At 47.9% G+C, this 26,961-nt stretch overlaps 2 protein-coding genes across 5 annotated transcripts in view; one reads left to right on the forward strand and one right to left on the reverse strand.

Moving 5' to 3' along the window:
• On the forward strand, positions 1-23,272 carry LOC311323805 (atlastin-2-like). 2 transcript variants are annotated; one of them, XM_084456102.1, is made up of 13 exons: positions 1-76; positions 7,057-7,424; positions 15,141-15,272; positions 15,396-15,500; positions 15,986-16,036; positions 16,128-16,184; positions 17,119-17,211; positions 17,599-17,737; positions 17,915-18,042; positions 19,294-19,350; positions 19,698-19,769; positions 19,965-20,396; positions 21,790-23,272. In XM_084456102.1, the coding sequence occupies exons 1-13, from the start codon at positions 4-6 to the stop codon at positions 21,907-21,909; spliced, it is 1,827 nt and encodes a 608-aa protein (XP_084312228.1). In that variant the 5' UTR covers positions 1-3; the 3' UTR covers positions 21,910-23,272. The 2 variants fall into 2 exon arrangements, with proteins under 2 accessions (XP_084312228.1, XP_084312227.1); XM_084456101.1 differs by lacking the exon at positions 21,790-23,272 and adding an exon at positions 21,118-21,776.
• Positions 23,273-23,709: 437 nt separating this feature from the next.
• The window catches only part of slc29a1a (solute carrier family 29 member 1a), a 39,315-nt gene continuing 36,063 nt past the window's right edge, over positions 23,710-26,961 (reverse strand). For all 3 annotated transcript variants that reach the window (XM_084455983.1, XM_084455984.1, XM_084455982.1), the window contains exons 11-12: positions 25,182-25,381; positions 23,710-24,972 (exon numbers count right to left, since the gene is read on the reverse strand). In XM_084455983.1, the coding sequence (XP_084312109.1) occupies positions 24,861-24,972; positions 25,182-25,381 (312 nt within the window). In that variant the 3' untranslated portion in view covers positions 23,710-24,860. The remainder of the gene's footprint in view (positions 24,973-25,181; positions 25,382-26,961) is intronic.

A 26,961-nucleotide genomic window follows, 5' to 3' on the forward strand; every position in this document is an offset into this window, starting at 1 on the left:
AACATGGCGGAGGTGAGCGGACTGAGGACTCGGAATCATTTCGAACCAAACTGCAAAACCCGCGTCTTTGACGAAGGTAACTTTTTGAATATTTCAAAAGGAATGTGTGGCGAACATACATTTGGCACGGTTAGAGGCTACAACACACCAAGTTTAATGTAGTTTCTTCTCAGGAGTGACAGTTTGGCTAACTGGCTATCCGTGTTTTCTGTTATATGCTAACGTGTCTGATACAGCCACACCGGTGACTAGGGTTTAATGCCACTTTGACCTGCCTCGGTCCCTCACTTCCAATCGCTCTTGTTGCCCCTTTCTCAACTTGTATTGAATGAATGCAGTTTGTTGAGTGGAGTTTGTGACATTGGCATTACGTTCGACAACTCTGTGAACTCGATCCTGGTTTGCTAGTTAAAAATACCACATGTGAATCTAGCTAACGTTACCATGTTCAAACGTAAGCTAAACAAAGTTACAGCAAGACCCGATAACACAAGGTTTGTCCTCCTTACCCGGCTAATGTGGGATATTTTAAGCGTGCTATTCTTAGTCAATTCACTGCTGGTTTAGTGATGTTCTCTAGCTAACGTTACATGAGCTTAACCAGCTTTGCGTGGGGGTCAGCATTGCATTGCATTGTTGAACTCAAGAGACATGTATCCTACCATACAAGTCCACCAAAGACATGTAGCCTACCATACAAGTCCACCATGTTGAACTCAAGAGACATGTAGCCTACCATACAAGTCCACCATGTTGAACTCAAGAGACATGTAGCCTACCATACAAGTCCACCATGTTGAACTCAAGAGACATGTATCCTACCATACAAGTCCACCAAAGACACGCTTGGTTTGCTCCTCTCGCTTGCTGCAGCCCACGGTTGATGCAACCGGCGAGACGAGACGTTATTGCATTGGTGTTGTCAGGTGCAGCTTGCAGGGCCATGGGTTGTGTTGTAACGTGAGCTGTGTTTACATACAGTAGGCAGCAGGCTGGAGCTTCTAGCCAATTGGTGAAATACTTAGGGTGCTCCACACGTGCTTGCCTGCCTGCACAACCGGCAGTAATATCGCAGGTCACAGTTCTGCTCTCGTCCTGTCTCTGACCTCCCCCGTTTCATTTCAATATTACATACCCATCTTTGTCAGACTTCTGTGGACCATAAGTGTTCTTTTTTTGAATTTAGGATAGAATTCTATTCTAGTTCCAATGGGGGCAAAAGGATCACTTCCAGTGTTTTGATAACCTTTTTGTGATTATGAAGGAAACGCAAACATTCACAGGATCACATTGACCCTTCACCTTTATCATGATGCTCATTCATAGAATACATAGCAAAGTTCAGCACTCACTGGCTAGACTGTACTGGACTTTGTCCTTGTAGCTCAGCTCCCCAGCGGCAGTTGGTACAAATGGCAGTTTTCCCTGCTGGACTCCCATCCAGAGAGGGGGACTTGTGTCCAGGGGCTGCGTCTCAATAAGTCTGAAGTAAGGATGAGACGGTATGGATTTTTTCATTACGGTATGGTATGGTACGGTATCTAGTTACACAGTACGGTTTACGGTATTTCATGGTATACGGCATTTCACCTCCCCAACACACACAAAAAAACAAATATTTTACTTTGAAGGAAAACAGCTTTATTGAACATTAGTGTGCGTGCCTGTGCAGTGTGAAAAAAATAACATTTGTTTAACTTAAGGTTGTTAGTGGGGGAAAAAAGTGGGTGGGGACTGACCTAGAATCATGCAACCTAAAACAGCCAACCACGATGCCGCTTTTTCTGCAATAGGCATAATCTTATGCCAAAAAATGGCAAAACAACTAAATCAAGAGTGATGTTGCAGCAGTCTGAATTTGAATTCCCCCGGTGTGTTGTGAGTCGCTGTTGCAAGGCGTCTGAAATATCTTGTCAAATCGCTTTTGCACAAGAATGTTGCAAGTGATTGGAAATTGCAAGCAGTCTTGTGATTTTTTGGGGATTGAACTGGCCTTTAGAATCAAAGCCTTTTCATGATGCTTTCTTTCATTAATCTCATGGATTTTTCAGAATGTCAAAGTTGGCTAAATCACTGGGGTCATGGATGCTGCGATGGGAGTTACAACTAGTAGGCTGCAGGGCTGAAAATTAACACCGGCCAAATGCAGGTAAAATTTCCAATTGGTGATCTGAAAAAAGAAAAAGAAAAAAAAGTTGGCTGGTAGATTTTTTTCATCTACAGTCCCCTTGGCAGGTGACTCACCGTGAGCCAAAAAGTAAATTTTCACCCCTGGCTATAGGCTACAACATTGGTTATTTAGGCCTGGCTGTATCACACAATATTGTAAATGTTACTAAACTGCTTGTTTAGGTGGAGATTACATTTGCAATATTTTATTTTGTAAAGCTCATTGGGAATGGGAACGCACCTGCTGTCTGAAGTGTGGTGATCAAAATCAAAGACAGAGGAGATGCAGTAGCCTAGGCCTACACTCTCCTCTCGATGCAAAATAGCCTATTTATTATTATATATGATAAAAGGTCCTCTTTCGGCTCTTTATAAGGATGAATATATTTTGTCTCGAACGGCGAAAGTGTGCTGTATCTCATCTTTCTTTGATTATGCCGTTTTAGCAACTGGAAGTCGGGAATGGATATAGAAGGGCCCAGTCTACTTCCTGGATCGAATAATAGGCTTTTTTTTATCGACTAGGCACAGGCGTTTGAATAGGCTGAGTTCTAGAGCCCTACAGTGCAACACATGATGGAAAATAAACACTATTGTGATTAAGCTGTTTATTAATAGCAAGCTTATATTAAATTACAAAATTAACTGCTGCAAGCAACTTGAAATGGGAAGTTTCAGCAGCGCATTATTGTGTAATACCGTAAACACAGGGAATGTCACGGTTCTAATACGGTTTTACGGTATACCGTCTCATCCCTCTGAAGTGCCTGCCAAGGCCTGATTGAACAGCAGTGAAGGGAAGATGGGCTATTTTGCTTCTGTCCACTCCAGACATCGCCTGTCACCACCAGGAGGCCAGCAGGAAAGGAAACTGCTCTGGTGGATCGAAATGCATCCCAGAAGTTGACAATGGTCATCAGTGTCACAGCCTGGGCGGGAGGAGAGGCAGAGGACGGGGAGAGGGTGTTGTTGCTCATGAAGGTCCCTTCATGTGGGGAAAGTTTCCCATATTTGGACAGAGGGCCGAGCTAAGTAGAGCAGGGCTCTTATCAGGGATTCTGTGATGCAGTGCAGGGCAGGAGTCTGGGCAGCTCCGCTCCGTTTTGGGACAGGGAGAGCCAAGTGGAGACTTGACTGTAGTGCTACACCTTACATGGCCGTTAGACTCTGGCCTGTGGGCTGATGGGGTCAGGATGATGGACTTGAGCAGAATAAGAGCGACGGTAATGAGGCTGCACATTCTGGGCCTGGCTGCACCCGGACCGCGCCGAGGGTATAAGCTGAGCGCATGTTTAAAAACTTTTATAAAAAAACAACAACAACAACCTTATCTATTGTTTGTCCCTTAGCAGTCTGAGTCTCTTGAGTCAGAGATAGTGGGCTAGAGATAGTGTTTGGTGGGTGTGACTGAGGGTCCTCTATCTCTCTTTCTAACACAAGCAGACACGCACATACACACACTCTTTCACTCACTATACTGTATGCCTCTTATCTCGAGCCCAGTCCCAGCAGTATAGTGTATTTGTCTTGATCTTATCTAGTTTATCATGTTGAGTGGAGCTACTTAGTTTCAGTTTACCATGTCCTCTGGATGGGTACTAATACAGACAGACAGAGCTATGTAGCCCTAAGTGTGTGGAGTGGTCTAGTTTTAACTCTGGCAGCTAAAAACAAACCTTAGCCAGTGACACAGATGCCTAACTTAACATCAGTAACAGCTCTGAAGCAGTAGCCTAGATAGAAGGACTGCCTGTAGTCTCTCCATGGTGTGATAGATGGTGCTTTTGATGTTATTTCATGCATTTCCCCTGATGTTAATCCACTCAGTCAAATCAAAACAACACTCAAGAATTGTTCATCCTCAGCTCTGGTGGATGTTTTTCCGTGGACAAAGGGAGTCATGTGTCTGTGTTTGTGTGTGTGTGTTTGTGTGTGTGTGCGCGTGTGTGTGCGCGCGTGTGTGTGCGCGTGTGTGCGTGTGTATGTGTATTCTTCTACATAGAACAGTGGGGTGCCTCTGCCAGCTGTGAAGGCAGCCTTTAGCAGGATGCTGTGTGGAATGCTGCCATGTTCTTTCATTCTGTTCTCTCATGCCTTCTGTTCTCTCTGCTACTGGCATCAGACGGCAAACACTATTGTTCACCATAGCAGATGAACGTCAACCTGTACCCCCTAGCCACACACAGCCTGGGGCGTTGACGTATAGAACAGGTAATAATGAATAATGTTCAAAATCACTCGTCTGTTTGCTTGATGTCATCACATCAAGGAGTGGATCTGGCACTGAGGGAAATTTCAGTACAGCAAGGATCCAATTATGACGGATATATCCATGATGTTACAAAGAAAAAACTATTGTTGGTTGCCTTTTGTAGTAGGGCTGCACAATTATGACATTACCATAGCAGGAAAAAACAATACATTTTTATTCCTGATATGGTAAGAGTGATTAATATAAGTGTGATGCCACTTTATATATATATATATATATATATATATATATATATATATATATATATATATATATATAATTGCAACTATCGTTCTAGTTCGCTGTTTGCACAGTATCTGTGCTTCAAGGTCCTCTGGCATGAATTAATGCGCCAAATCTGCATTAAATCTATAATTAGGCCTTGTGCCCGCCCTCATCATGAGCGACTTGATATAGGTCTCGGCTTTATGAATTGTGTGACCCAACATTTAATCTGTCTCAACGTTTTTAGCAGCATTAGCCCAAATCCTATGCGTGAAGGGATTAAAGAGGTGTGTTTAGGCAATATAATGAATGACTTTGTTCATTTCTGTCAGCACACCCCAGAGGACACAACGCACATTTCTGTGATTTATACTTGCGTGCCGAGTAGAGCTGTTTAAATCCAGGAATCTGTGATTTTTAAATGCAGAATAGAATAGAAGTTTAATTTACAGTAACTTATCAGCGCTAATCAGTTCCTCATACGCAGGTCCTAGGTACGTAGCTAGACATCTAAATGTTCCCAAACGGGCAACATGTGACTCACAGGAATGCATTAATCGCGGCCTTTCGAGATTAGTAGGCCTATATTGCAGAGGTCAAAATTGCGATAATTAATTAATTGTGCAGCCCTACTTTGTAGTGAAGGTGGCTTGATGACCGCACTTGCGTGATTGATTAGTAGGCCTAGCTGAAGACCTCGAGACTCGAGGTGGCTTGTCAAGCTCATGACCTAGGTTTAGTTTGGAGAGCTATACAGGTCATGCGGTAAGCAAGAAACCTGGGTTTGAATCTCCCACAGTAAATTAAATTTCTCTTTCCAATGTTGATTTTGTTTCTCAAGTATGACTCTGTCTTTTTGGGCCAGAGGAGGATTCAATAGGCTGTGTGGGCGGATGAGTATCCCTATTTCCTGTCCTACCTGTTTCCATTAATAAGGAGCCTGTTTATATTACAGGTGGAGAAGGTGTCTTCTGTCAAAGGGCGCACTGTGCTATAGTCTTAACACAATAGGAATAGTGTCCTCACCCCCAGCGGAAGACAGGACAGGCTCATCGCTAGGGCTGTAGGATTGTATCGATACAACGATGCATCGCGGTACGTAGTCTCGCGATACTGTATCGATCTTTCAGCCCGGAGTATCGATACAGCCGGGCGCTGTAAAATGTTTAAAAAAAAAAATAAAAAAAATCTTTTTTTTTTTTTTTTTTTTTTGATTTACATTTTTAAATCCAGTTTAAAAAGCATATTCTACAATATTAAGTTAAAAAAGCATACATATAAATAATTTTGAAAAACCATAAATACTACAATGTTGACAGTTTAAAAAGCATGGATATCAAATGTAAAATATTTTAGCTAGCTCTCTGTCCAGTCATTGAGTTTGAGTTATCTATATAGTGCATTTGAGCCATTCAGTTTTCAGTCTTGAACACTTAAAATCTTTCAGTAAATGATGTGTGTATCGCAATACGTATCGTATCGTATTGTATCGTGACCTCTGTATCGAATCGTGACCTGTGTATCGTGATGCGTATCGTATCGCGAAATCCAAGATGATATACAGCCCTACTCATCGCTGGACTAGAGGAACATTCTTTAGTGGACAGACGAAAGAAAAGGAAGAACAGAGAGGAGGGTTTTGAAATGCTACCCTCTCCCCAGCCTGTGTGCCGTTTGTCGATGTTCTTTGAGGTTCGAGAGTGTGGCCTGGATTCCAGTGAAGAAGATACTGCAGTGTTGGCACTTTAGAGAAGGAGCCTAGCTCCGTTCTGTCTTACTGTAGCTAATTCAAAAATACCCTCAACTCCTCCTCTTGTCCCAAATACTTAATGCCTAAAGTCCGGGACCGGGAGAAAGCGCTGCAGTATTGAGGGACTGTGTGGCAATATGACTCCTAGCAGGGCCTTAAACCAACACCCATCGCATGCCAAATGTTAATGTAAAATTTGGCACTGGTGGTAAAGCTGTTCAATATCGTCAGCCACTTTGGCATGTAGCCATGTATTAAAAAAAAAAAAAAAAGAAAGAAATATTTTTAGGTTCACTGTTGTCTGCAATGTCAGCTGCCAAATCCATATTTGAGGGAGACACTGGTGTTTAACTTCTGCCCCTGAGACAAACTGACAAGGTGCCATGCTGCCAGGGGCAAGAGATAAGAGATTTCATGCCCTGGCCTTTCTAGGTCAATGACGGTGCAGTTTTAGACTGCGTAGCAATGGGGAATTGGGATTGAATGGCCAATATGTCCCACGGCTGATGGTTTCTTATGTCCGGATGTTGCATTCCCCTCTCCTTCCCTCTCCTCTGCTGTCTCCCTCTCTTCTCTCCCTTCCTCCCCCTTCCGCTCGCTCTCTCCATCCAGCCGTAGGCGTCTCTGACAGCTGTGTCCTCTCTCCTCCTCTCTCCCACAGGTATAAGTGGTGTGGAGAATGTCCCTTTGCTGCTCCCACACAGGAGGCCTCCTCTGGCCGAGCCTGATGACGACGGAGAGGGGGAGGCTGACGAAGCCCGGCCCCAGCCTCAGGCCTCGGAGCTGGGCTCAGACGGCGACCAAGGCCTAGGCGAGCCGGAGCCCAAGGAGGAGAAGGCGCGGGCCATCCAGATAGTGCTGGCCCACGAGGACAGCCATCACTTTGAGCTGAACATCGTGGAGCTGGAGAAGCTGCTGCTGCAGGAGGAGGTCAGGGACCTGAGCGTGGTGGTGGTGTCTGTGGTCGGGGCCTTCCGCAAGGGCAAGTCCTTCCTGCTCGACTTCATGCTCCGCTATATGCACAACCAGGTGAGACGCACGCCAGGTACTGCACTGCCTAGTCATCAACCAGTACTTTGTACAAGCATGACCTACCAGTTTCCCTATTCGCACACACTTTGAAATGCGCAGACTTATCGTCAGATCGCCCAACTGTAGGCTATGGGAAACTATCCCTAACCCTGCTTAAAAACAAGGGAGCATCCGAAGTAGATGGACAGTGTGTGCTAGATGACAGTGTGTGCTAGATGATGCATGTTTAGCAAGAAAAATAGGCGTCTTTCACTGTGCTGCCTGTGAGTTTGACAGCTCTGTCCCAACTCTGGTCTCCCCTCAGCCTAGGCATATGAGAAAAAATGTAAAAAGGAACGAATCTTTCAATCTCTGGTTTGAACAGGCGAATCTGATTCGACTCAGAGAATTCAGAGTCGTGTACAACCCTAACAGCGCGCGCACACACACACACACACACACACACACACGCACGCAAACCAACTGAGGAGTAATTTTCTTACACTTAATCTGTGTACACCAAATGAGATTCCTACTAGATCACCTTTGTGATCCAGAGAACGTCCTCTACTGTAGCTGTTTCTAGAGCAGCCAGCGGGATATCCCCTAGACACGATGGTCCTACATGGATCCTAGTTGCTCCGACGCCATCCTCTGGGATTAGTCAGTGTCTCCAAACCTCTCCTCTCTCCCTCTCTCTTCTCCCGAAGGCGTCTTTGGTTCCCGGGCTCCCCGTGTCGCGCTAATTAGCTTCCCCCCCAGGTTGCTCCTCAGAAGAGTTCCAGAGCACTTTTGTCTCATTAACATCCTGTTAGATTTAGATGATGAATGTCCTCCGCTGTTTTTTTATTCTGGGGCAGCGGCTCCCTCAGGGCAGAGACACGATTCACCTTGGTTCTGTTACTGCAGCAAGACTCTGCTGGTATTAGTACAAGAAGTACAAGCCGTGTTTTAGAACCCCTGAGCATGAGTGGTGGTCCGTGCCAGAACGCCGTCGCTGTAGCCTGTGGTTTCAGAATAGATTTATTTGGCCAAATTAGGTTTACACTTTCGAGGAACTTGCCAGGGTCTGTTGGTGCATCGCAATAAACAGTGCAAGAACAAGACAAGACTGTGCAAGAACAATAACGAAGAGGCAGATGCAGGGTGGCGGTGGCTGACCGGAGGCTCAGACAGATTGCGGAACGGTCAGCCCCTTAAGCCCCAGTCGTGCTGCAACAACAGCTGGAGAGACGGAGAGACCGAGGCAGCAGCCTGGCTCAACTTACACACTGCGGCCACAGTGCGATTATACAGTTGGTCACGGAGAGGAGAGGGAGGGGATTTTTATACCCCGCCCTTCCAGCTGCCGCAAGGGAGCTGTGCGTGTGTGCCCATGTGCGTGTGTGCCCATGTGCGTGTGTGCCCGTGTGTGTGTGTGTGTGTGTGTGTGGGTCAGCAATGTGCTCCGCTCCAGACAACTGCTTGTTTCCCGCCAGGCTGTCTCAGGACAGGCTGCAGCAAAGTGAAGTCTGATTAGAAACCATGAGTTCACAGTCAGGGCAGAGGAGCTGTTTGTGAGTGAGGGCGCATGGTGTGTTCCAATGTGCTTGCCTGTGTGTGTGTGTGTGTGTGTGTGCGCGCGTGTGTGTGCCTGCGTGTGTGTCTGCGTGCGTGCGCGTGTGTGTGTGTGATCTCTTTAGTGCCCGTGTGAGTGTGTTTCTGATGGGAATACATGGGGTGACACTCAAGAGCCGTGGTTGCCTGCTGGTTGTGTGAGCTGTGAAACGACACGCTCCATTTTGCCGGGGGTCAGCTGTTCAGGATTACTCTGTACCCTAGAGGTCTGTCGGCACAGAACACAAATGACCAGCTCGACCTGTGACATGTTATCCTCCATTTCCGGCAGGTCCTATATGGACAAACTATATGGTCAAAAGTATTGGGACACACCTCTTAATCATTGAATTCAGGTGTTTAATTCAATCTCATTGCCACCGGTGTATAAAATCAAGCACCGAGCCATGCACTCTGCCGATACAAACTTTGTGAAAGAATGGGTCATTGTAACGAGCTCACTGAATTCCCGCGTGGTACTGTAATAGGATGCCACTGTTGCAACAAGTCAGTTTGTGAAATTTCTTCCCTCCTAGATATTCCAGGATCAACTGGTATTATTGCAAAGTGCACTCGTTAAGGAACCACAGGAACTCAGTCACAAAGTGTCAGACCATGTAAAGAGCGAGGTCGTCGAGTGCTGAGGCTCAGTGTGTAAAAATCACCAACGCTCTGCTGATTCAATAACTGCGGAGTTTCAAACCTCCTCTGGTATTAACAGCAGCACAAACGCTGTGCGCTGGGAGCTTAATGACATGGGTTTCCATGGCCGAGCAGCTGCACGCAAGCCCTACATCATCAAGCGCAATTCCAAAGTGTCGGATGGAGTGGTGTAAAGCACGCCACCTCTGGGCTCTGGAGCAGTGTCTGGGTTTGTGGGTTTCTGGGTGAATGCCAGGAGAACGTTACCTGCGTGACTGCATTGTGCCAACCCTTTTTTTGGGTTGGCCTAGGCCCCTTAGTTCCAGTGAAGGGGAATGTTAATGCTTCAGCTTACCAAGACATTTTGGACAATTCTGTTTCCAACTTTGAGGGAACAGTTCAGGGAAGGCCCTTTTCTGTTCCAGCATGACTGTGCCCCAGTGCACAAAGCAAGGTCCATAAAGGCATGGTTGGGTGAGGTTGGTGTGGAAATACTTGACTACCTGACCTCAACCCCATCAAACATCTTTGAGCTAGGCCCTCTCGTCCAACATCAGTGTCTGACCTCACAAATGCCCTTCTGGATGAATGGGCAAAAATTCCCACAGAGACACTCCAAAATCTTGTAGGAAGCCTTCCCAGAAGAGTGTAAGCTGTTATAGCTGCAAAGGGGGGAACAACTCCATATTACATTAGTCATTTAGCAGATGCTTTTATCCAAAGCGACTAACAATAATTGCATTTAATGTAGGAAATGCCAATGTACTACTACTTGCCAGAACTCACAAGTGCATCTAATTTCTAAAACAAGTGATATAATCTAGTGCTGAAGGCAAAGTTCAAGAATAGCAATCTAAAATTGTATTCTTGCAAAGTGCAAGAATAGCAATCTAAAATATGAATGCCTAAGAATTTAGAATGGGATGTCATAAAAACTTCTGTGGGTGTAATGTGTAGGTGGCCCAATACTTTTGTCCATATAGTGTATGTATCTTGTCTGTATGACGCATCAACTCTGCTCTGCTGAAGTAAAGGTACCAACGCTGGTGTCTAGACTGACTATATGGCCCTTATAGAGTACTGCAGTGCTCACGCGCCCATGGAGATAAGTAGAGTAGTTTTATGATATGTGCTGCTCAACGTCCTCAGTCTCCTACTGGCCCAATCCCTGATCCCACCCCTGCCTCTCCTCAGTCTCCTACTGGCCCAATCCCTGATCCCACCCCTGCCTCTCCTCAGTCTCCTACTGGCCCAATCCCTGATCCCACCCCTGCCTCTCCTCAGTCTCCTACTGGCCCAATCCCTGATCCCACCCCTGCCTCTCCTCAGTCTCCTACTGGCCCAATCCCTGATCCCACCCCTGCCTCTCCTCAGTCTCCTACTGGCCCAATCCCTGATCCCACCCCTGCCTCTCCCCTCCCCTCCTAGACCCAGCGCTCCATCCAATCCTTCCCCAGCTCTGCGCTGCAGCACCAGAGTTCTGGAATGAACAGATCAAAGCTTGATCTGGGGCCTCATTTATGAGCGCTGCGTAGGTACAAACCTACAGAGCTTTCTAAGCAACCTTCAGTATTTATAAAAAATGAACTTGGATGTGAGAACATCGGAAAATGTGCGCTTCTCCACTTGCACTTTGACCCACGCGTACTACGACTCCGATGGCAGAAGGATGAAACTCAAAAACGGGTGAAATTTTGTCCCTATACTTTGGGTAAAATAAATTGACATGACCTCTCCCTTATAGGCCTACGTCTCAATGATATACTGTAGGCTTCCTGAATATGATGCGACTTGAATATGAGCAGATGTGTGTTTATGACAGCAGTTATGGCTCAGAAGTTTGACTGTGCTGTGCTATTGAATACATATTAGGGTGTGTGAATGTTTTCACGAATACCCCAACGTGTGTCGGTTTGTGTCCCGCATGTTGTCACTCTTTTTATTAACATTATATCACCGTCAAGAAATAAATGTAGGCCTACTATTTTAAACCCTGCTCTCTTCTCACCTCTAATGGGCATGATTTAGGATAACAGGCCTACAAACGGAGATGGGTTATTTAGCAAAAACAGACCTCGGTTAGGTTGTACAGTAGTGTAATTATGAGTCATATTTCGATTTGTAATCGGATATGTAATTATTGAACAATATTTAGGAATTAGTTTGTTCAAGTGTGAGTCAATGATCACAAGGAATTGGAACAAACCCCTGGGTTTAATTTGGAATAGGCTACAAAACCTTGCCACCCACACACGCAGGCCTACAGGTCTACAGTATGTTGGCTCAAAATGAACAAACAGGATAGGCTTAATCATTTAGCCTAGCCAAACGATTTACACAATACTTGCATGTGTAAACGGATTGGGATTGAACCCGTGATCCTCTGTCTTTGTGACCGACGGCGTCGTTCAGCCAGCGCGCCAGTCATGCCTCAACCTCCGCTACAAGAACTTCTATTTCACACTCAAATCACCGTCATGGCGTCACTATGTATGCGTGGAAGAATGGGTAGTATTTATAGGCAACCGTAGGCGTTAATTAGGGTGTGACATGCACTCACGTGCGCCAAGTTTAGGGTTGATTGTCATTTATAATGGGTAGCTGGCGTTGAACTGACGTGAGTCGACGTGGGGTGTAATACGTCTTATAAATCTGTTTTTTGCGTATTTTTTCAAACTTGCTTAAGCAAGTTTAGTAACGTGGATCCTCGGCACAGTTCTATAAATGAGTCCCCAGGAGTTTGGACGTGACACTGACTGATCCCTCTCCTCCTTCTGGGGAAGAGTTCAGCTAAAATGCAACATTCTCCCCTCCTTCTGTGGAGAAATCACTGATCTGATCTGAGTAACACATTGGCAGCAGCAATGGAAAGAAATGCAGGTCAAAGTCCAGCCGTCCAGGGGGGTTCAATCAGAGCTCGAGGAAGGTAGGAGGAGGAGGGGGGAGGAAGGAAGGAAGAAAGGCTGCATTTTTGGAGAATTCAGACAGCGCGTTGCTCTCATGTACGTGTGTTTTTCAGTCTTTCATAGCACGGTGTCTAGTAGCGGTGCAGATACAGGAGCACGATCCACTGTCTAGTAGTGGTCCAGGCCTTTTTAGGCATCGTCACAGGATCAACCTCTACAAGCTGCGCTATAACTTTTTTCTTTATTTTTTAACATGAATAGATTTTGGTCTAATGGTTTTGCTGTGATAACTGTTACCAGCAGGCATTGTAAAGTCCCCCTCATTCTTCACCTTCCACTCAGGAATGCTGCCGGTACATTGCACACACAGACATAATTAAGATGGTTGTTATTGCGCATACATTAATCCCTTCAGCTATGAATGATATGCAAGGCAAGGCAAGGCAAGTTTATTTATATAGCACATTTCAGCCACAGGGCAATTCAAGGTGCTTTACATGAGACATTAAAAGCATTAAAACAAAAAGCAAGACATTATAGACATTTAAAACAAAAGGCAGGACACATTAAAAGCATTAAAACAAAAAGCAAGTCATTATAGACATTTAAACAAAAAGCAGGACAAATAGAATACAGGAATAAAAGTTACAGTGCAGTATACAGATAAACATAGCTCCTCTTAGAAAGCAGTGGCAAAAAGAAAAGTCTTCAGGCTTGTTTTAAAAGAACCAAGAGTTGCAGCAGACCTGCAGTTTTCTGCAAGTTTGTTCCAGATATGTGGAGCATAAAAACTGAATGCTGCTTCTCCATGTTTTGTTTTAACTCTGGGGACAGAAAGCAGACCTGTGCCAGACGACCTGAGGGGTCTGGATGGTTCATAGCATATGAGCAGATCAGAAATATATTTTGGCCCTAGACCATTCAGTGCTTTATAAACCAACAGCAGTATTTTAAAGTCAATTCTTTGACAGACAGGAAGCCAGTGTAAAGACCTTAGTACTGGTGTGATATGCTCCCCTTTCTTAGTCTTAGTGAGGACTCGAGCAGCAGCGTTCTGAATCAGCTGCAGCTGTCTGATCGATTTTTGCGTATGCCTTGGGCAGCATTTTTATGTAGACAGTCAGCTATTCTGTCATACTATATACTCCTCTTATCCATGTACTGTCTTGTATATTGGAGTATCTAATACCAATTTGTATGGTCCGCTGCTCTACCAGTAACTAGATCTGAATGTGATATCACAGTGCCCCCCAGTGGCCGTGTATGATAAATGCAGTCCAATAGGACTACTCTTACTTGTGTACAGCTAATAACCGCCATCTCTCTCCTGTCTCTCTCTACCCCCCTCTCCCATGTCTCTCTCTACCCCCCTCTCCCCTGTCTCTCTCTACCCCCCTCTCCCCTGTCTCTCTCTACCCCGCTCTCCCCTGTCTCTCTCTACCCCCCTCTCCCCTGTCTCTCTCTACCCCCCTCTCCCCTGTCTCTCTCTACCCCCCTCTCCCCTGTCTCTCTCTACCCCCCTCTCCCCTGTCTCTCTCTACCCCCCTCTCCCCTGTCTCTCTCTACCCCGCTCTCCCCTGTCTCTCTCTACCCCCCTCTCCCCTGTCTCTCTCTACCCCCCTCTCCCCTGTCTCTCTCTACCCCGCTCTCCCCTGTCTCCCCTCTCCCCTGTCTCTCTCTACCCCGCTCTCCCCTGTCTCTCTACCCCCCTCTCCCCTGTCTCTCTCTACCCCCCTCTCCCCTGTCTCTCTCTACCCCCCTCTCCCCTGTCTCTCTCTACCCCGCTCTCCCCTGTCTCCCCTCTCCCCTGTCTCTCTCTACCCCGCTCTCCCCTGTCTCTCTACCCCCCACTCCCCTGTCTCGCTCTACCCCCCTCTCCCCTGTCTCTCTCTACCCCCCTCTCCCCTGTCTCTCTCTCCCCTGTCTCTCTACCCCCCTCTCCCCTGCCTCTCTCTACCCCCCTCTCCCCTGCCTCTCTCTACCCCGCTCTCCCCTGTCTCTCTCTACCCCCCTCTCCCCTGCCTCTCTCTACCCCGCTCTCCCCTGTCTCTCTCTACCCCCCTCTCCCCTGCCTCTCTCTACCCCCCTCTCCCCTGTCTCTCTCTACCCCCCTCTCCCCTGTCTCTCTCTACCCCCCTCTCCCCTGTCTCTCTCTACCCCCCTCTCCCCTGTCTCTCTCTACCCCCCTGTCTCTCTCTACCCCTCTCTCCCCTGTCTCTCTCTACCCCCCTCTCCCCTGTCTCTCTCTACCCCCCTCTCCCCTGTCTCTCTCTACCCCCCTCTCCCCTGCCTCTCTCTACCCCCCTCTCCCCTGCCTCTCTCTACCCCCCTCTCCCCTGTCTCTCTCTACCCCCCTCTCCCCTGTCTCTCTCTACCCCCCACTCCCCTGTCTCTCTCTACCCCCCTCTCCCCTGTCACTCTCTACCCCCCTCTCCCCTGTCTCTCTCTACCCCCCTCTCCCCTGCCTCTCTCTACCCCGCTCTCCCCTGTCTCTCTCTACCCCCCTCTCCCCTGTCTCTCTCTACCCCCCTCTCCCCTGTCTCTCTCTACCCCCCTCTCCCCTGTCTCTCTCTACCCCCCTGTCATGCAGTCTGAGTCGTGGATGGGGGGAGATGATGAGCCTCTGACGGGGTTCACCTGGAGGGGGGGCTGTGAGAGGGAGACCACTGGCATCCAGATCTGGAATCAGGTGTTTGTGGTGCCCAAACCTGATGGCAGCAAGGTGAGACTCTCTCTCTCTCTCTCTCTCTCTCCCTCCCTCACACTATATATACACTCTGGCACACATGCACACGGTGGAATCTCTTCACAGACCAGCAGCATTCAACCTCTTAACCGTCACCAGGTTGCAGTTCTGCTGGTGGACACCCAGGGGACGTTTGACAGCCAGACGACCATAAAGGACTGTGCTACCGTGTTTGCTCTCAGCGCCATGACCAGCTCAGTACAGGTACGTACATGTGTGTGTGTGCTTGTGTGCGCGTGTGTATGTGTGTGTGTGCTCGTATGGGCAGGCTTGCCAGATGGAGAGCAGCGCTGTGATGACTAGTGCTCATTATTGCTAGAAAGTACCCAACCAGCCACAGCCTTCGTCATGGTACTGCATGTCTGTGTGTGATTCCAGGTGTATAACCTGTCCTATGTCATGTCTGTGTGATTCCAGGTGTATAACCTGTCCTATGTCATGGCATGTCTGTGTGTGATTCCAGGTGTATAACCTGTCCTATGTCATGTCATGTCTGTGTGTGATTCCAGGTGTATAACCTGTCCTATGTCATGGCATGTCTGTGTGTGATTCCAGGTATAACCTGTCCTATGTCATGTCATGTCTGTGTGTGATTCCAGGTGTATAACCTGTCCTATGTCATGGCATGTCTGTGTGTGATTCCAGGTATAACCTGTCCTATGTCATGGCATGTCTGTGTGTGATTCCAGGTGTATAACCTGTCTCAGAATATTCAAGAGGACGACCTGCAGCATCTCCAGGTAAGACACAGCTCCTGTGTTATTGATGGCCGCCTGTGCGCCTCGTAGCAGGACTGACGGCCATGTTCTCTGCCTCATTCCCTCCCTGTAGCTCTTCACAGAATACGGCCGGCTCGCCATGGAGGAAATCTACATGAAACCCTTCCAGGTAACCGACCGACCTTTAGAACGGACTCTTCTCAGTGCTACAGTAACAGTCGAGTTGCGTATGGGCCCTTTTTTCAGCCGAGTCATTACTGTTATCTTGAATTAAAAACGAGCGTACATCAAAGGTGCAGGTATGAAGCCAGAGTTGATCAGGAGAGAATTGTTACACAGCGCACACTTGGACGAGAGGATGCATGAAGAGGATCTGTTTAATAGATCGTCAGCCTGGCGAAGCAACATGCGAAACGCCTCGCTCTATTAAACACATCCTCTTCATGCGTCCGTGTTTAAAAAAAAAAAAAAACTGCCCACACTACAAAAATATCTCTGACCATACGAACAGCCAAAACACGAACACGATCGCCCCTAAAGCCTGCAGTGCCATGCCAGGCCAGTAGGTAGCGCTAAGTAAAATGCCAAATACCGTAGAAGAACATTATGAGCATGCGCAGCCACTCAAACGGCGGCAGTGACTCAAGACGTGAACAGAGCACTCTTTGAAACGGACAGAAAAAAGTACAAAATGGACAGAAAAATAATGGCGAAGAATAATATGGTACATCTCCGCCATTGTCGTTTTTGAAAACCGTTTTGCTTCAATGCGCATGTGCGAACGGCTTGACGCTTGATGTCATTGCATCAACACCAGCTCCGTTTAATATAACCACACGGATCCACTCAATCGAATATTTTTTATTATTTCTTCCCTTTTTTTTTTTTACCCATTTAAAGAAATCTCAGATTGAGTGGGTGAAATCGCCGTGTTCGTTTGGTTGAGAGGCCCAATTGTACAAAAGAATGTGCGTTTAGAAATAAATCCGTGTACGTGTAGTCCAGGCCTAAGTGTGCGCTGGGTAACAATTCTCTCCTGAGTAGCGTTATCCGTCGACTTCCTGGAGTGACCCCTGGCTGACCCGCTCGTATTGTTGTTCCAGTCTCTGATGTTCCTGATCCGGGACTGGAGCTTCCCCTACGATCACAACTACGGCCTGAAGGGAGGGAACCGCCTCCTGGAGAAAAGGCTGCAGGTGAGGCGGGGTCGAGGTCCGAGACCGGCTTTCACACACAAGCCACACAGAACTGGACGATAGGAAAAGACATGCACATTCCACTGTACCCGTTAGGCCGGTTGCTGGAGCACTAAATCTTGTGGAGAATATCGTTACGCCCAGAGCCTGTGCTCGAAATGTCACTCGCAATAAAATCTGGTTTGCGGAACTCGATATTCTCTACAAGATTTTGATGAGTCTTAAGTGCTCGAAACGTCACTCGCAATAGAATCCTTTTAACGGAGGCCGTATGGTGTGTGGATGTTCTCCCCAGAATGGGAGGATATGTCTTGGAGAACAAGGGGTGGACAGTCAAGTATTTACCTGTGTGTGCGTGTGTGTGTGTGTGTGTGTGTGTGTGTGTAGGTGAAGCAGAACCAGCATGAGGAGCTGCAGAATGTGAGGAAGCACATCCACTCCTGCTTCTCCAACATCGGCTGCTTCCTGCTGCCCCACCCAGGACTCAAGGTCGCCACCAACCCGTACTTTGACGGAAGGCTAAAAGGTGAAGACACACACACACACACACACACACACACACACACACCTCCAACCCCCACTATAGGGAACCATATGTGCCACCACACACATACAAACAAACACATACACACACACACCTGCATTCTTGATGCTAACTGTGTGTGTGTGTGTGTGTGTGTGTGTGTGTGTGTGTGTTGCTCAGACATCGACCCAGACTTCAAGGAGCAGCTGGCGGACCTGGTGCCTCTGCTGCTGGCCCCAGAGAACCTGGTGGAGAAGGAGATCGGAGGTTCAAAGGTCACCTGCAGAGACCTGGTGGAGTACTTCAAGGTGACCGCTGCTCTCCTCTCTCTGTCCCACGCTGCTCTCCTCTCTCTCTCTGTCCCACGCTGCTCTCCTCTCTCTGTCCCACACTGCTCTCCTCTCTCTGTCCCACGCTGCTCTCCTCTCTCTGTCCCACGCTGCTCTCCTCTCTCTGTCCCACGCTGCTCTCCTCTCTCTGTCCCACACTCTCCTCTCTCTGTCCCACACCGCTCTCCTCTCTGTCCCACGCTGCTCTCCTCTCTCTGTCCCACGCTGCTCTCCTCTCTCTGTCCCACGCTGCTCTCCTCTCTCTGTCCCACGCTGCTCTCCTCTCTCTGTCCCACGCTGCTCTCCTCTCTCTGTCCCACGCTGCTCTCCTCTCTCTGTCCCACGCTGCTCTCCTCTCTCTGTCCCACGCTGCTCTCCTCTCTCTGTCCCACGCTGCTCTCCTCTCTCTGTCCCACGCTGCTCTCCTCTACGCTGCTCTCCTCTCTCTGTCCCACGCTGCTCTCCTCTCTCTGTCCCACACTGCTCTCCTCTCTCTGTCCCACGCTGCTCTCCTCTCTCTGTCCCACACTCTCCTCTCTCTGTCCCACACCGCTCTCCTCTCTGTCCCACGCTGCTCTCCTCTCTCTGTCCCACGCTGCTCTCCTCTCTCTGTCCCACGCTGCTCTCCTCTCTCTGTCCCACGCTGCTCTCCTCTCTCTGTCCCACGCTGCTCTCCTCTCTCTGTCCCACGCTGCTCTCCTCTCTCTGTCCCACGCTGCTCTCCTCTCTCTGTCCCACGCTGCTCTCCTCTCTCTGTCCCACGCTGCTCTCCTCTCTCTGTCCCACACTGCTCTCCTCTCTCTGTCCCACGCTGCTCTCCTCTCTCTGTCCCACTGCTCTCCTCTCTCTGTCCCACACTCCTCTCTCTGTCCCACGCTGCTCTCCTCTCTCTGTCCCACGCTGCTCTCCTCTCTCCGTCCCACGCTCTCAACGTAGACTAGACACGCCTCCTCATCCAGGACAATACTAGTGTCAACAGACGAATACTACCGTTATCATAACCTAAGAGATGGTAGGCCCGCTATCACTCCAGGGAACTTTTAATTTATCGTTCTAATACATTTCCTTTCAATCGCTAGATGGTTTTATGGCGAGTGCAAGGTGCGGTGTATGGGATGTGCTCAAGTTTGATTTGATTTTATACTCTACACACATGCTCTTGAAGATCAGCCTGGAGTCCCGCCTCCTGTCTTCTGAAATGCTCTTTTGAACACACGTTCTTCCCTCCAGGCCTACATCAAGATCTACCAGGGAGAGGACCTGCCTCACCCCAAGTCCATGCTGCAGGTCTGTACTGGCTGGACACTTCTCTAGAGTTTCAACGAGTTTTTTCCCAGTCGTTTTTCAGTCGTTCCACCCATAGTCCCTCTCTCTCTCTCTCTCTCTCTCTCTCTCTCTCTCTCTCTCTCTCTCTCTCACTCATTCTGTCTGTCCATCTCTCTCTCTGACTCTCGCTCTCACTCCCTCTCACTCCCTCTCTCTCCCTCTCTCCTTCACTCTCTCTCACCCTCTCTCACTCTTTCCCTCTCTCCCTCTCTTTCTTTCTCTCTCTCACTCTCGCTCTCTCGCTCTCTCTCTCTCCCTCTCTCTGCTAAACTTACCATCTCGTTCACTCACTTTCCTCTGTCACCTAGGCAACAGCAGAGGCCAACAATCTCACAGCAGTGGCAGGAGCTAAAGACACTTACAGCAAGAACATGGAAACGGTACACTCTCACGCACACACACATACACACACACACACACACACACACACACCACTGATGATGCATCCACACACAATTTGTCCACCCGTACCTATACATCAGTAATTACTGATACATTAGTAATTACATTGACACCACACACACACGTGCACGTACTTGCGGTCACGCCAGCTCCTCCCCCCGCCCGTGTGTCAGATCTGCGGCGGAGACAAGCCCTACATCGCCCCGGCGGACCTGGAGCGCTGCCACCAGGAGTTCAAGCAGTGCTGCGTCAGCCAGTTCCGCTCCGTCAAGAAGATGGGCGGAGAGGACTTCTGCCAGCGCTACCAGCAGCAGCTGGAGGGCGAGCTGGACGACGCCTTCGCCAACTTCACCCGGCACAACGACAGCAAGAACATCTTCTACGCCGCGCGCACGCCCGCCACGCTCTTCGTGGTCATGTTCGTCACCTACGTGGTGTCCGGGGTGACGGGCTTCGTGGGGCTGAGCACCGTGGCGGCGCTGGCCAACCTGCTGATGGGGCTGGCGCTCATGGCGCTGTGCGTGTGGGCCTACGTCAGGTACTCCGGAGAGTTCCGCGAGCTGGGGACCATCATAGACCTGCTGGCCGAGGCCCTCTGGGAACAGGTGGGTGTGCGTGTGTGTGGGCTGTGTGTGGTGGTACTACTAACCTTAGCATTTTCCAGCGTTTCCTGATGATTGACAGGCCCGTGGAGCTCCCATGATCCTTCCCTGTCGGCGTGCCTGACACTTTTGATTCCTTCGGACTACAGATCCCATCATTCCTAGCGCCGACCCCATCCGATCATGTCACCAAATCCTTTATCATCAAATGATCTTCTTCCTCCAGCCCTTTTCCAGTCATCTCCTGTTGCTTTTGCATGTGAAACGGGACAGTCCGCCGGATCACCTGTCTCTCTCTCTCCTCTTACCTGAGATCTCCTCTTCTCTCCCCTCTTCTCTCTGCCTCAGAGGACGCCCAGGAAGGTGAGGTGTTTCCTGGGTCAGTCGTTCCCCTGCCTGCCAGCCAGCCTGTCTGGGAATCTCTTACCCAAACTCTGTCTGGTTGTCTCTTTCACTCTCACTTTCTCTCTCTCTAACTCTTTCTGACTCTCTCTCTTTCTCTCTCTTTCTCTAACTTTCTGACTCTCTCTTTCTCTCTCTAACTCTCTCCTTCTCTCTAACTCTTTCTAAATCTTTCTCTATCTCTCAAACGCTATCTAACTCTCTTTCTCTCTCTCTCTAACTATCTAACTATCTCTCTAATTCTCTCTCTCTAAATCTCTCATTCTCTCTCTCTCTCTAAATCTCTCTCTCTAACTCTAACTCCCCACCTCCGTGTCTCCAGGTATTTTCCAGGCTCTGTGATTTGGCCAAGAGTCGAGTCTCGTGGATCGCTTACCTGACGGAACTTCCAGGAACGGGAGCAGCCGTGTCCCAGAGAAACAGACTCCCCTCTGCCTCCTCCCACTCCAACCACCAGAAGACAAACTAGCTCTTGGCTGTTGTGTTTGTTTGGCTCCGTAGCTCTGTAGCCTCCAGCCTTCCACTCTGCCGTAGTCCTTCCCTCCAGCCGTAGCGTAGCCCACAGGGCTGGTGTTGATACAGGGAGGGGCTCACTGGCCTGGTCCCACCCTACATCTAGGGCTCAGGTTGGAAACTCTCCCTACTCTCCTCTGAATGTCAAACCCACAGCACGACGGTCCCACTGAGAACTACTCAAACACCTCCGGATTTCTGTTGTGGGATTCTGCTTCTTTCAGTTGATGTCATGTGAATGTGTGTGTTTGAGGTGATTTCTTTGGTTTGTGGTCTGCATGCTGGACAGTTTCTTCTTTCTTTCTCCTCATCAGTTTGTCCTCGTCACGTTTCCTTCTGCGGTGATTGGATGAGGACTTATAATCACACCCACACTCCTTCTGTCCCCCCTCTTCTTTTTCTCCTCCTCACTTTGCTCTCACTCCTCCCACTTCACCTCTATCACTCTTTCTCCTCTCCTCTCTCTCTCGTGTGTCTCTAGGTGTTGAAGCCTCTGAGTGAAACCTACATGGAGGACAACGTGAGACAGACTGTGTTGAACTCTCTCAAAGCTAGCCTGACGGACCAGGCTTCACAGCGTGCTAAGCTAAAGACACACTGACCCCCCCCCCCCTCCCTCCCTCCACCTCGTCCGTCTCTCCCACCCCCTCACCCACGGTGGAACTGTTCAAACCAAAGTTTACCCCTCCCATCTGCTGTAGTACTGTAAGACTGCTGGCTGCGCCGCATCACATCGCCCCCCGGTGGCCGGAGGACAATCGGCGGGCTATTAAAGAGCGAGGAATCACCTGCAACTCTGGTCTGCTCTCTGTCTCTGGCCTTCACCAAGATCTGACCTCCCGATTTCATTGAATGTGCCATGTTGTTAATGCACCTGTAAAAGCTAGCCATCACACGTACACACACAGGCAGTTCTGTCAGGTTTGTCAATTATATGTAACGTCAGGGAAAGTGTTGTGTTATGTCCAGTCAAAGCAGATTGCACTTGCTTGGATGTCCACAGTACTTCAGGGAAAAATAATCAGCAGTTTGTAGCTGTGACATTGGACGCAAACTGAATCTTTGTGCATGGTTTATATTGTGTCCAAGTTACTCTGTCCGTGGCCTGAGATACAAACTACCCCCCCACTAGAGCAGATCTGAGAAGACTGGATAAGGTTGAGTTAGATGGTTCTAGCGTCTTCTCGTCTCCTGATAGATTGGAGGGAACGTACTTTGTCTGGCTTCTACCTGTCAAATGTACTCTTGTTCATGGAGACACGGCAGTTTCTGTGTCCATCCCTCTCTCCTCATAGTTTGGTTGAGATTGACTGTATCCTTGAGCCTCTTGGTTGATTTTCATTTGATTTGCTGAACTACCTACCTACCAGTATTGCCCCTCTGTGTGTTGCTAGAGCTCCAGGATGTGGCGTAGCACTAGCCAGGCTCTAGGGCTCAGCTGTTGTAGTTGGCAGGGGCATTTTATTCTGAACATTTCATTTATTTCACTTTTCCTTAAAGCCCATTTCAGTGGGAGAGATCAGATATTTGCAAACCTAGCCGTTTGTTTTCAGATCAACGCAGTAATAATCGTAGCATCAGTTATCTGCTTTAGAACCAATTCCATCCACTACCGTCTTGAATCGAATGCGCCAGTCTTGTACAGTCTCATTTTTATGTACGTATTACAAATAGGGCATGTATACGACAAATATTTAATAAAATTTGTATGCATTTTATAGTGAATCTATTGATGGGGTGATTTTTTTCTGATGAGCTTGAACTTAGTTGTGGTTTGTCAGGAATGTTGAGATTATTACACTAGAATTATTAGGTAAGAGTTTTGTCAAACAGTAAGGAACTTAAAGGTTTTGAGCATTTAGATTCCACCTTCCAACCACAAGCTTTTCTGGAATATGATCAGTGGGTTGACATGTTTTGTCTTGTCTGCCTTTTAAATCATTTCCTGTAATTTATTTTTCAATAAACAGTACATTGATCTTATTGAATAAAAATGAAACCTATTGAATAAAAATGAAACCTACTGTTGACTCGTCTGTTCTACGGGGGAGGAAGAGTTGAACGCTGCATCTCACTTCCTCATCCTGCAGAGATTTCATTGGCTTTAGTCCCAGTTTGATGACTCAGGAGGGAGAGAATGCTTGAAACATCCTATATAACTTCCCAGAGGGTGGGAACAAATCTCTTCCTCTGCCACATTGTGGTTCTCCTCGTCGCCATCTCCGTCATGCATAGTTCAGTACGTGTCGTGTCTGGTGCCATGCGTAGTTCAGTGCTTCCCGTGTCTGGTGTCATGCATACAGTTCAAGCATTCAGTACTAGTCACGATGCACATGGAGGTCAGCAGTCTAATAACAGCAGGAGTGGAAGTCTAAAAAACAACCAGGAGAGGGAGACAAAGTCTTACAAATACACAGGGTTTATTTCCCCCCCGAACTGATTCATCACATAAGCCACATGGTTCAAGAGCCTCCAGCCCACGGCAGGATGTCCACAGAACAACTTGTGCTTTGAGGTGCATGGGCCTGTTGATGTACTAATACGGTGCATATTTGACAAGAGCAGTTTTTAAAATAAAAAAAACATTCAAATTAATCATACAACAAAAAACAGTTAGGCACGTATTTTTATCTCAAAAATAACCACTGACATGTACCAATCAAGTTATAAAAACAGAGAAATCTTTAAACTAGTTAAAATACTGTATATAAAATGGTTTTGATGGCGTTAATGAGTGGTTGAGTTTAAACAAACACTCAAAAACACTTCACAGGCACAGCTGCCATCATAGGCTGTATATAGGCTTTTTTTTTGCTGTGCTTTAAAATACTGAAATACAAAACATTTTATACGTCTGGAAGACAAAGCTATACCATGACAAGTATTTACACACATTCGCATAGGCTAGGCTGGCACAACATTAGAGATGTAAAATCTATTGCTAAACTAGAACTTGTACAATTCAATTTAAATACTTAGACATTAAAAGCTGTGTAGGTTCACAATCATTTTGGCACTAGGACCTGGGTACATACTTATGGTGCACTTGATTTAGCATACGTGGTGGAACTGGATGGGCACATTGGGAAGACTGTGCTTATTTTGAGATGTACATTACATATTGATTCACACTTCAAGCACTTGAAGACACATTTCAACCCAGGCCTACACCACATAAAACTACATGAATCTTTATACAGAAACCGAGTTTAAACTGATTCATCTGAAATTTTCAAAAAGGTCCAAGGTTCTTCTCCACTGGGTTTTACACGTGTGACTTCTGAGATTGGCCATGCAGCAGATCAGCCTGTCAGTAACTACAGCTGCGCCAAATTACAGTCGCATTCCTTCATTACGAAATGGGGGGAGTATCACCATCACCATCTCACTGGAGAAGTTGGGAAACGTTCCCTCAGGCTCCAGCGTTTTGTCAGAGTGTGTAGCCTGTAGTCTGGTGTGTGAAATGTGCAGTGTGCTGCCATTTGAGACAAACATGAGTCAGTACAGAGCAACGGTTCTCGAGGGGAACCGTTCTCGGCAGGGGTGGGGGTTCTAGATCATCATCCTGAGGGGGAAAGAGAGGCCGGCTCCTATGGCCAGACCCAGGGACAGGAAGAAGGCCATGATGGCTCCCGCCGTCTCCGACTCATGCGGCGCCACTTTCCTGTACGGAGACAAGCGATGGACAAAAAAAAAAAACATGAGGGCACTGGGCAACAGGGCGGTACATACTGCACATGGTATCCTCCGAGTAGGTTTTATACTGTACTACAGCATATGAATGTATATTGAACACATGACAAATAAAATGACAATTTCAAATTTCATTTGAAAAAAAATTCAAAAACGAAGCGTCCTCCGCTCCAGGCTCACTTGGGTCCGAAGCACATGCAGAGGCTGGCCAGGTATCCGTTGGAGAAGGCGAAGATGATCATGAAGGCGATGTACCAGAAGTCGTGGGTGAAGAACGCGGGCAGCGTGTGACGGGGCTGGACGTTACACAGCATGAACAGGGGCACGAAAACCACCCGGAGCCCCACCATGATGGGCAGCCACACGCTGTCCTTACCGGGCTGCAGGGACAGGAGAGAGGGGTCAGTACGCTGCTGTACCATGTCATCGTGTGTGTGTGTGTGTGCGCGCACATTATTTCCCAGGGTGAACGCTAGGTCTCTAGCACGTAAATCCTATACAATGTCAACCTCAGTGACGCTGAGACGTGGAGAACCAAGCATATTTGCCTGCGCCAAACCCGACAGTCTCTACTCTACCTGCCATCAGCGTGAACGCCCCCTCATCAGTCACCCCCCTTTGGATGGAGACCTGTAGGGAGTTTCCACCATGTCTGATATGAAACCCATGCAGGAGCGTGAAAGAGTCCAGAATGTTCAGGGAGAACTTTGGGAGCTAAACTCCTGATAAGACAGTTCTCACACCAAAACATATTTCACGGTTTCTAACTTTCTACAGATTCAAACATTCCACTATTGAATGTCTGAGACGCGTACCGTTAACCACCTGGTCTGACATGATATCAACCAGCTGCGTGTACGAATAGTTTGGGGTTCTAGCACTATGTCAATATTGCGCAATCTAGATCTTGTCTGTTTGCTAAGTTGGATGGACTGACATCTGGATTCTATTATACGATCTCTGCTCAGGCACCCATTTCCATTCCTGTGTGAACACAAGGGGCGTCAACATTATCCCACGACCCGATCCACGTCACGAACGAATCAAGAGACAGTTCAATCACTCAAGTACCCGGATATCATAATTGACAAGCTTTCATTTGAGCAACACACTACAGACGCCACACAAAAAAACAACAGTGTCTGTCGGTCATCACACATCTCCGGGACCTCCGTGTCAAACCCAAACCCCTTCTGCTATTGTACTGCAGCATTGTGGAGCCATTGCTCATCTATGTCAACATATGCTTCTTCAATCTGCTCAGAGTCAAACAACGCAGCAAACGGTTACGGATTAGAACACCGCCCATAAACCCCCCGACCTACTTCCTCCAAGTCTGTCCTTATTACATGTGTGCTGTGCTGTGCTCCGCAAAGCAGGGCTCATCTCCACTTCACCTGCCCACCCCCTCCATCCATACTCACTAGAACACACTTATTAGCCTACATCACCTGCCCACCCCCTCCATCCAAACTCACTAGAACACTCTGCCTTCGGGCCGCATGTATCGGACTCTTGAGAAGCCGCACTGAGCTCTTTAAGAACAGCTTTTTCGCCCTACAGCATAACTGTGTTGAATAAGGCGTAGTCTGGCCGGGTGGACGCAACTGTTGAACTTTGTTGTTTTGTGTATCTGATATGCACTGGATGTACAGTACACAGGGTATGTGGGGATGCACTGTTTAATGTATATAGGATCCAGCTGTAGCCTGTCCCTTCATTAAAACCTCAACTAACATCATTTACATTACCGGGAACCAGCAGAGAACGCGAAACCACGGACCCTTTCAACTCGCTCTCCAAACTAAACGGACGTGCTTTACGTCATATAAATAGGCCAGCCATTCCCGTGTGGGTGATGAACTATAGTCCGACTGTGGGAAGCCAAACTAGACACATTTTCACAGGGAGGGGAATGAACTATTCCTCTCTTGGCTGTATTGGATCTAGTTATGTAATT

Source organism: Borostomias antarcticus (assembly GCF_949987555.1).
Source record: "Borostomias antarcticus genome assembly, chromosome: 2".
Classification (NCBI taxonomy): Eukaryota; Metazoa; Chordata; class Actinopteri; order Stomiiformes; family Stomiidae; genus Borostomias; species Borostomias antarcticus.

What these genes read in the sequence shown, in the direction of transcription:
- LOC311323805 (XM_084456101.1), top strand. Translation starts at nt 4, where the DNA reads ATGGCGGAGGTGAGCGGACTGAGGACTCGGAATCATTTCGAACCAAAC. An exon ending in CCATGACCAGCTCAGTACAG is followed by an intron (nt 15,501 to 15,985) that starts GTACGTACATGT and finishes GTGTGATTCCAG; the next exon opens with GTGTATAACCTGTCTCAGAA. An exon ending in CTTTGACGGAAGGCTAAAAG is followed by an intron (nt 17,738 to 17,914) that starts GTGAAGACACAC and finishes TGTGTTGCTCAG; the next exon opens with ACATCGACCCAGACTTCAAG.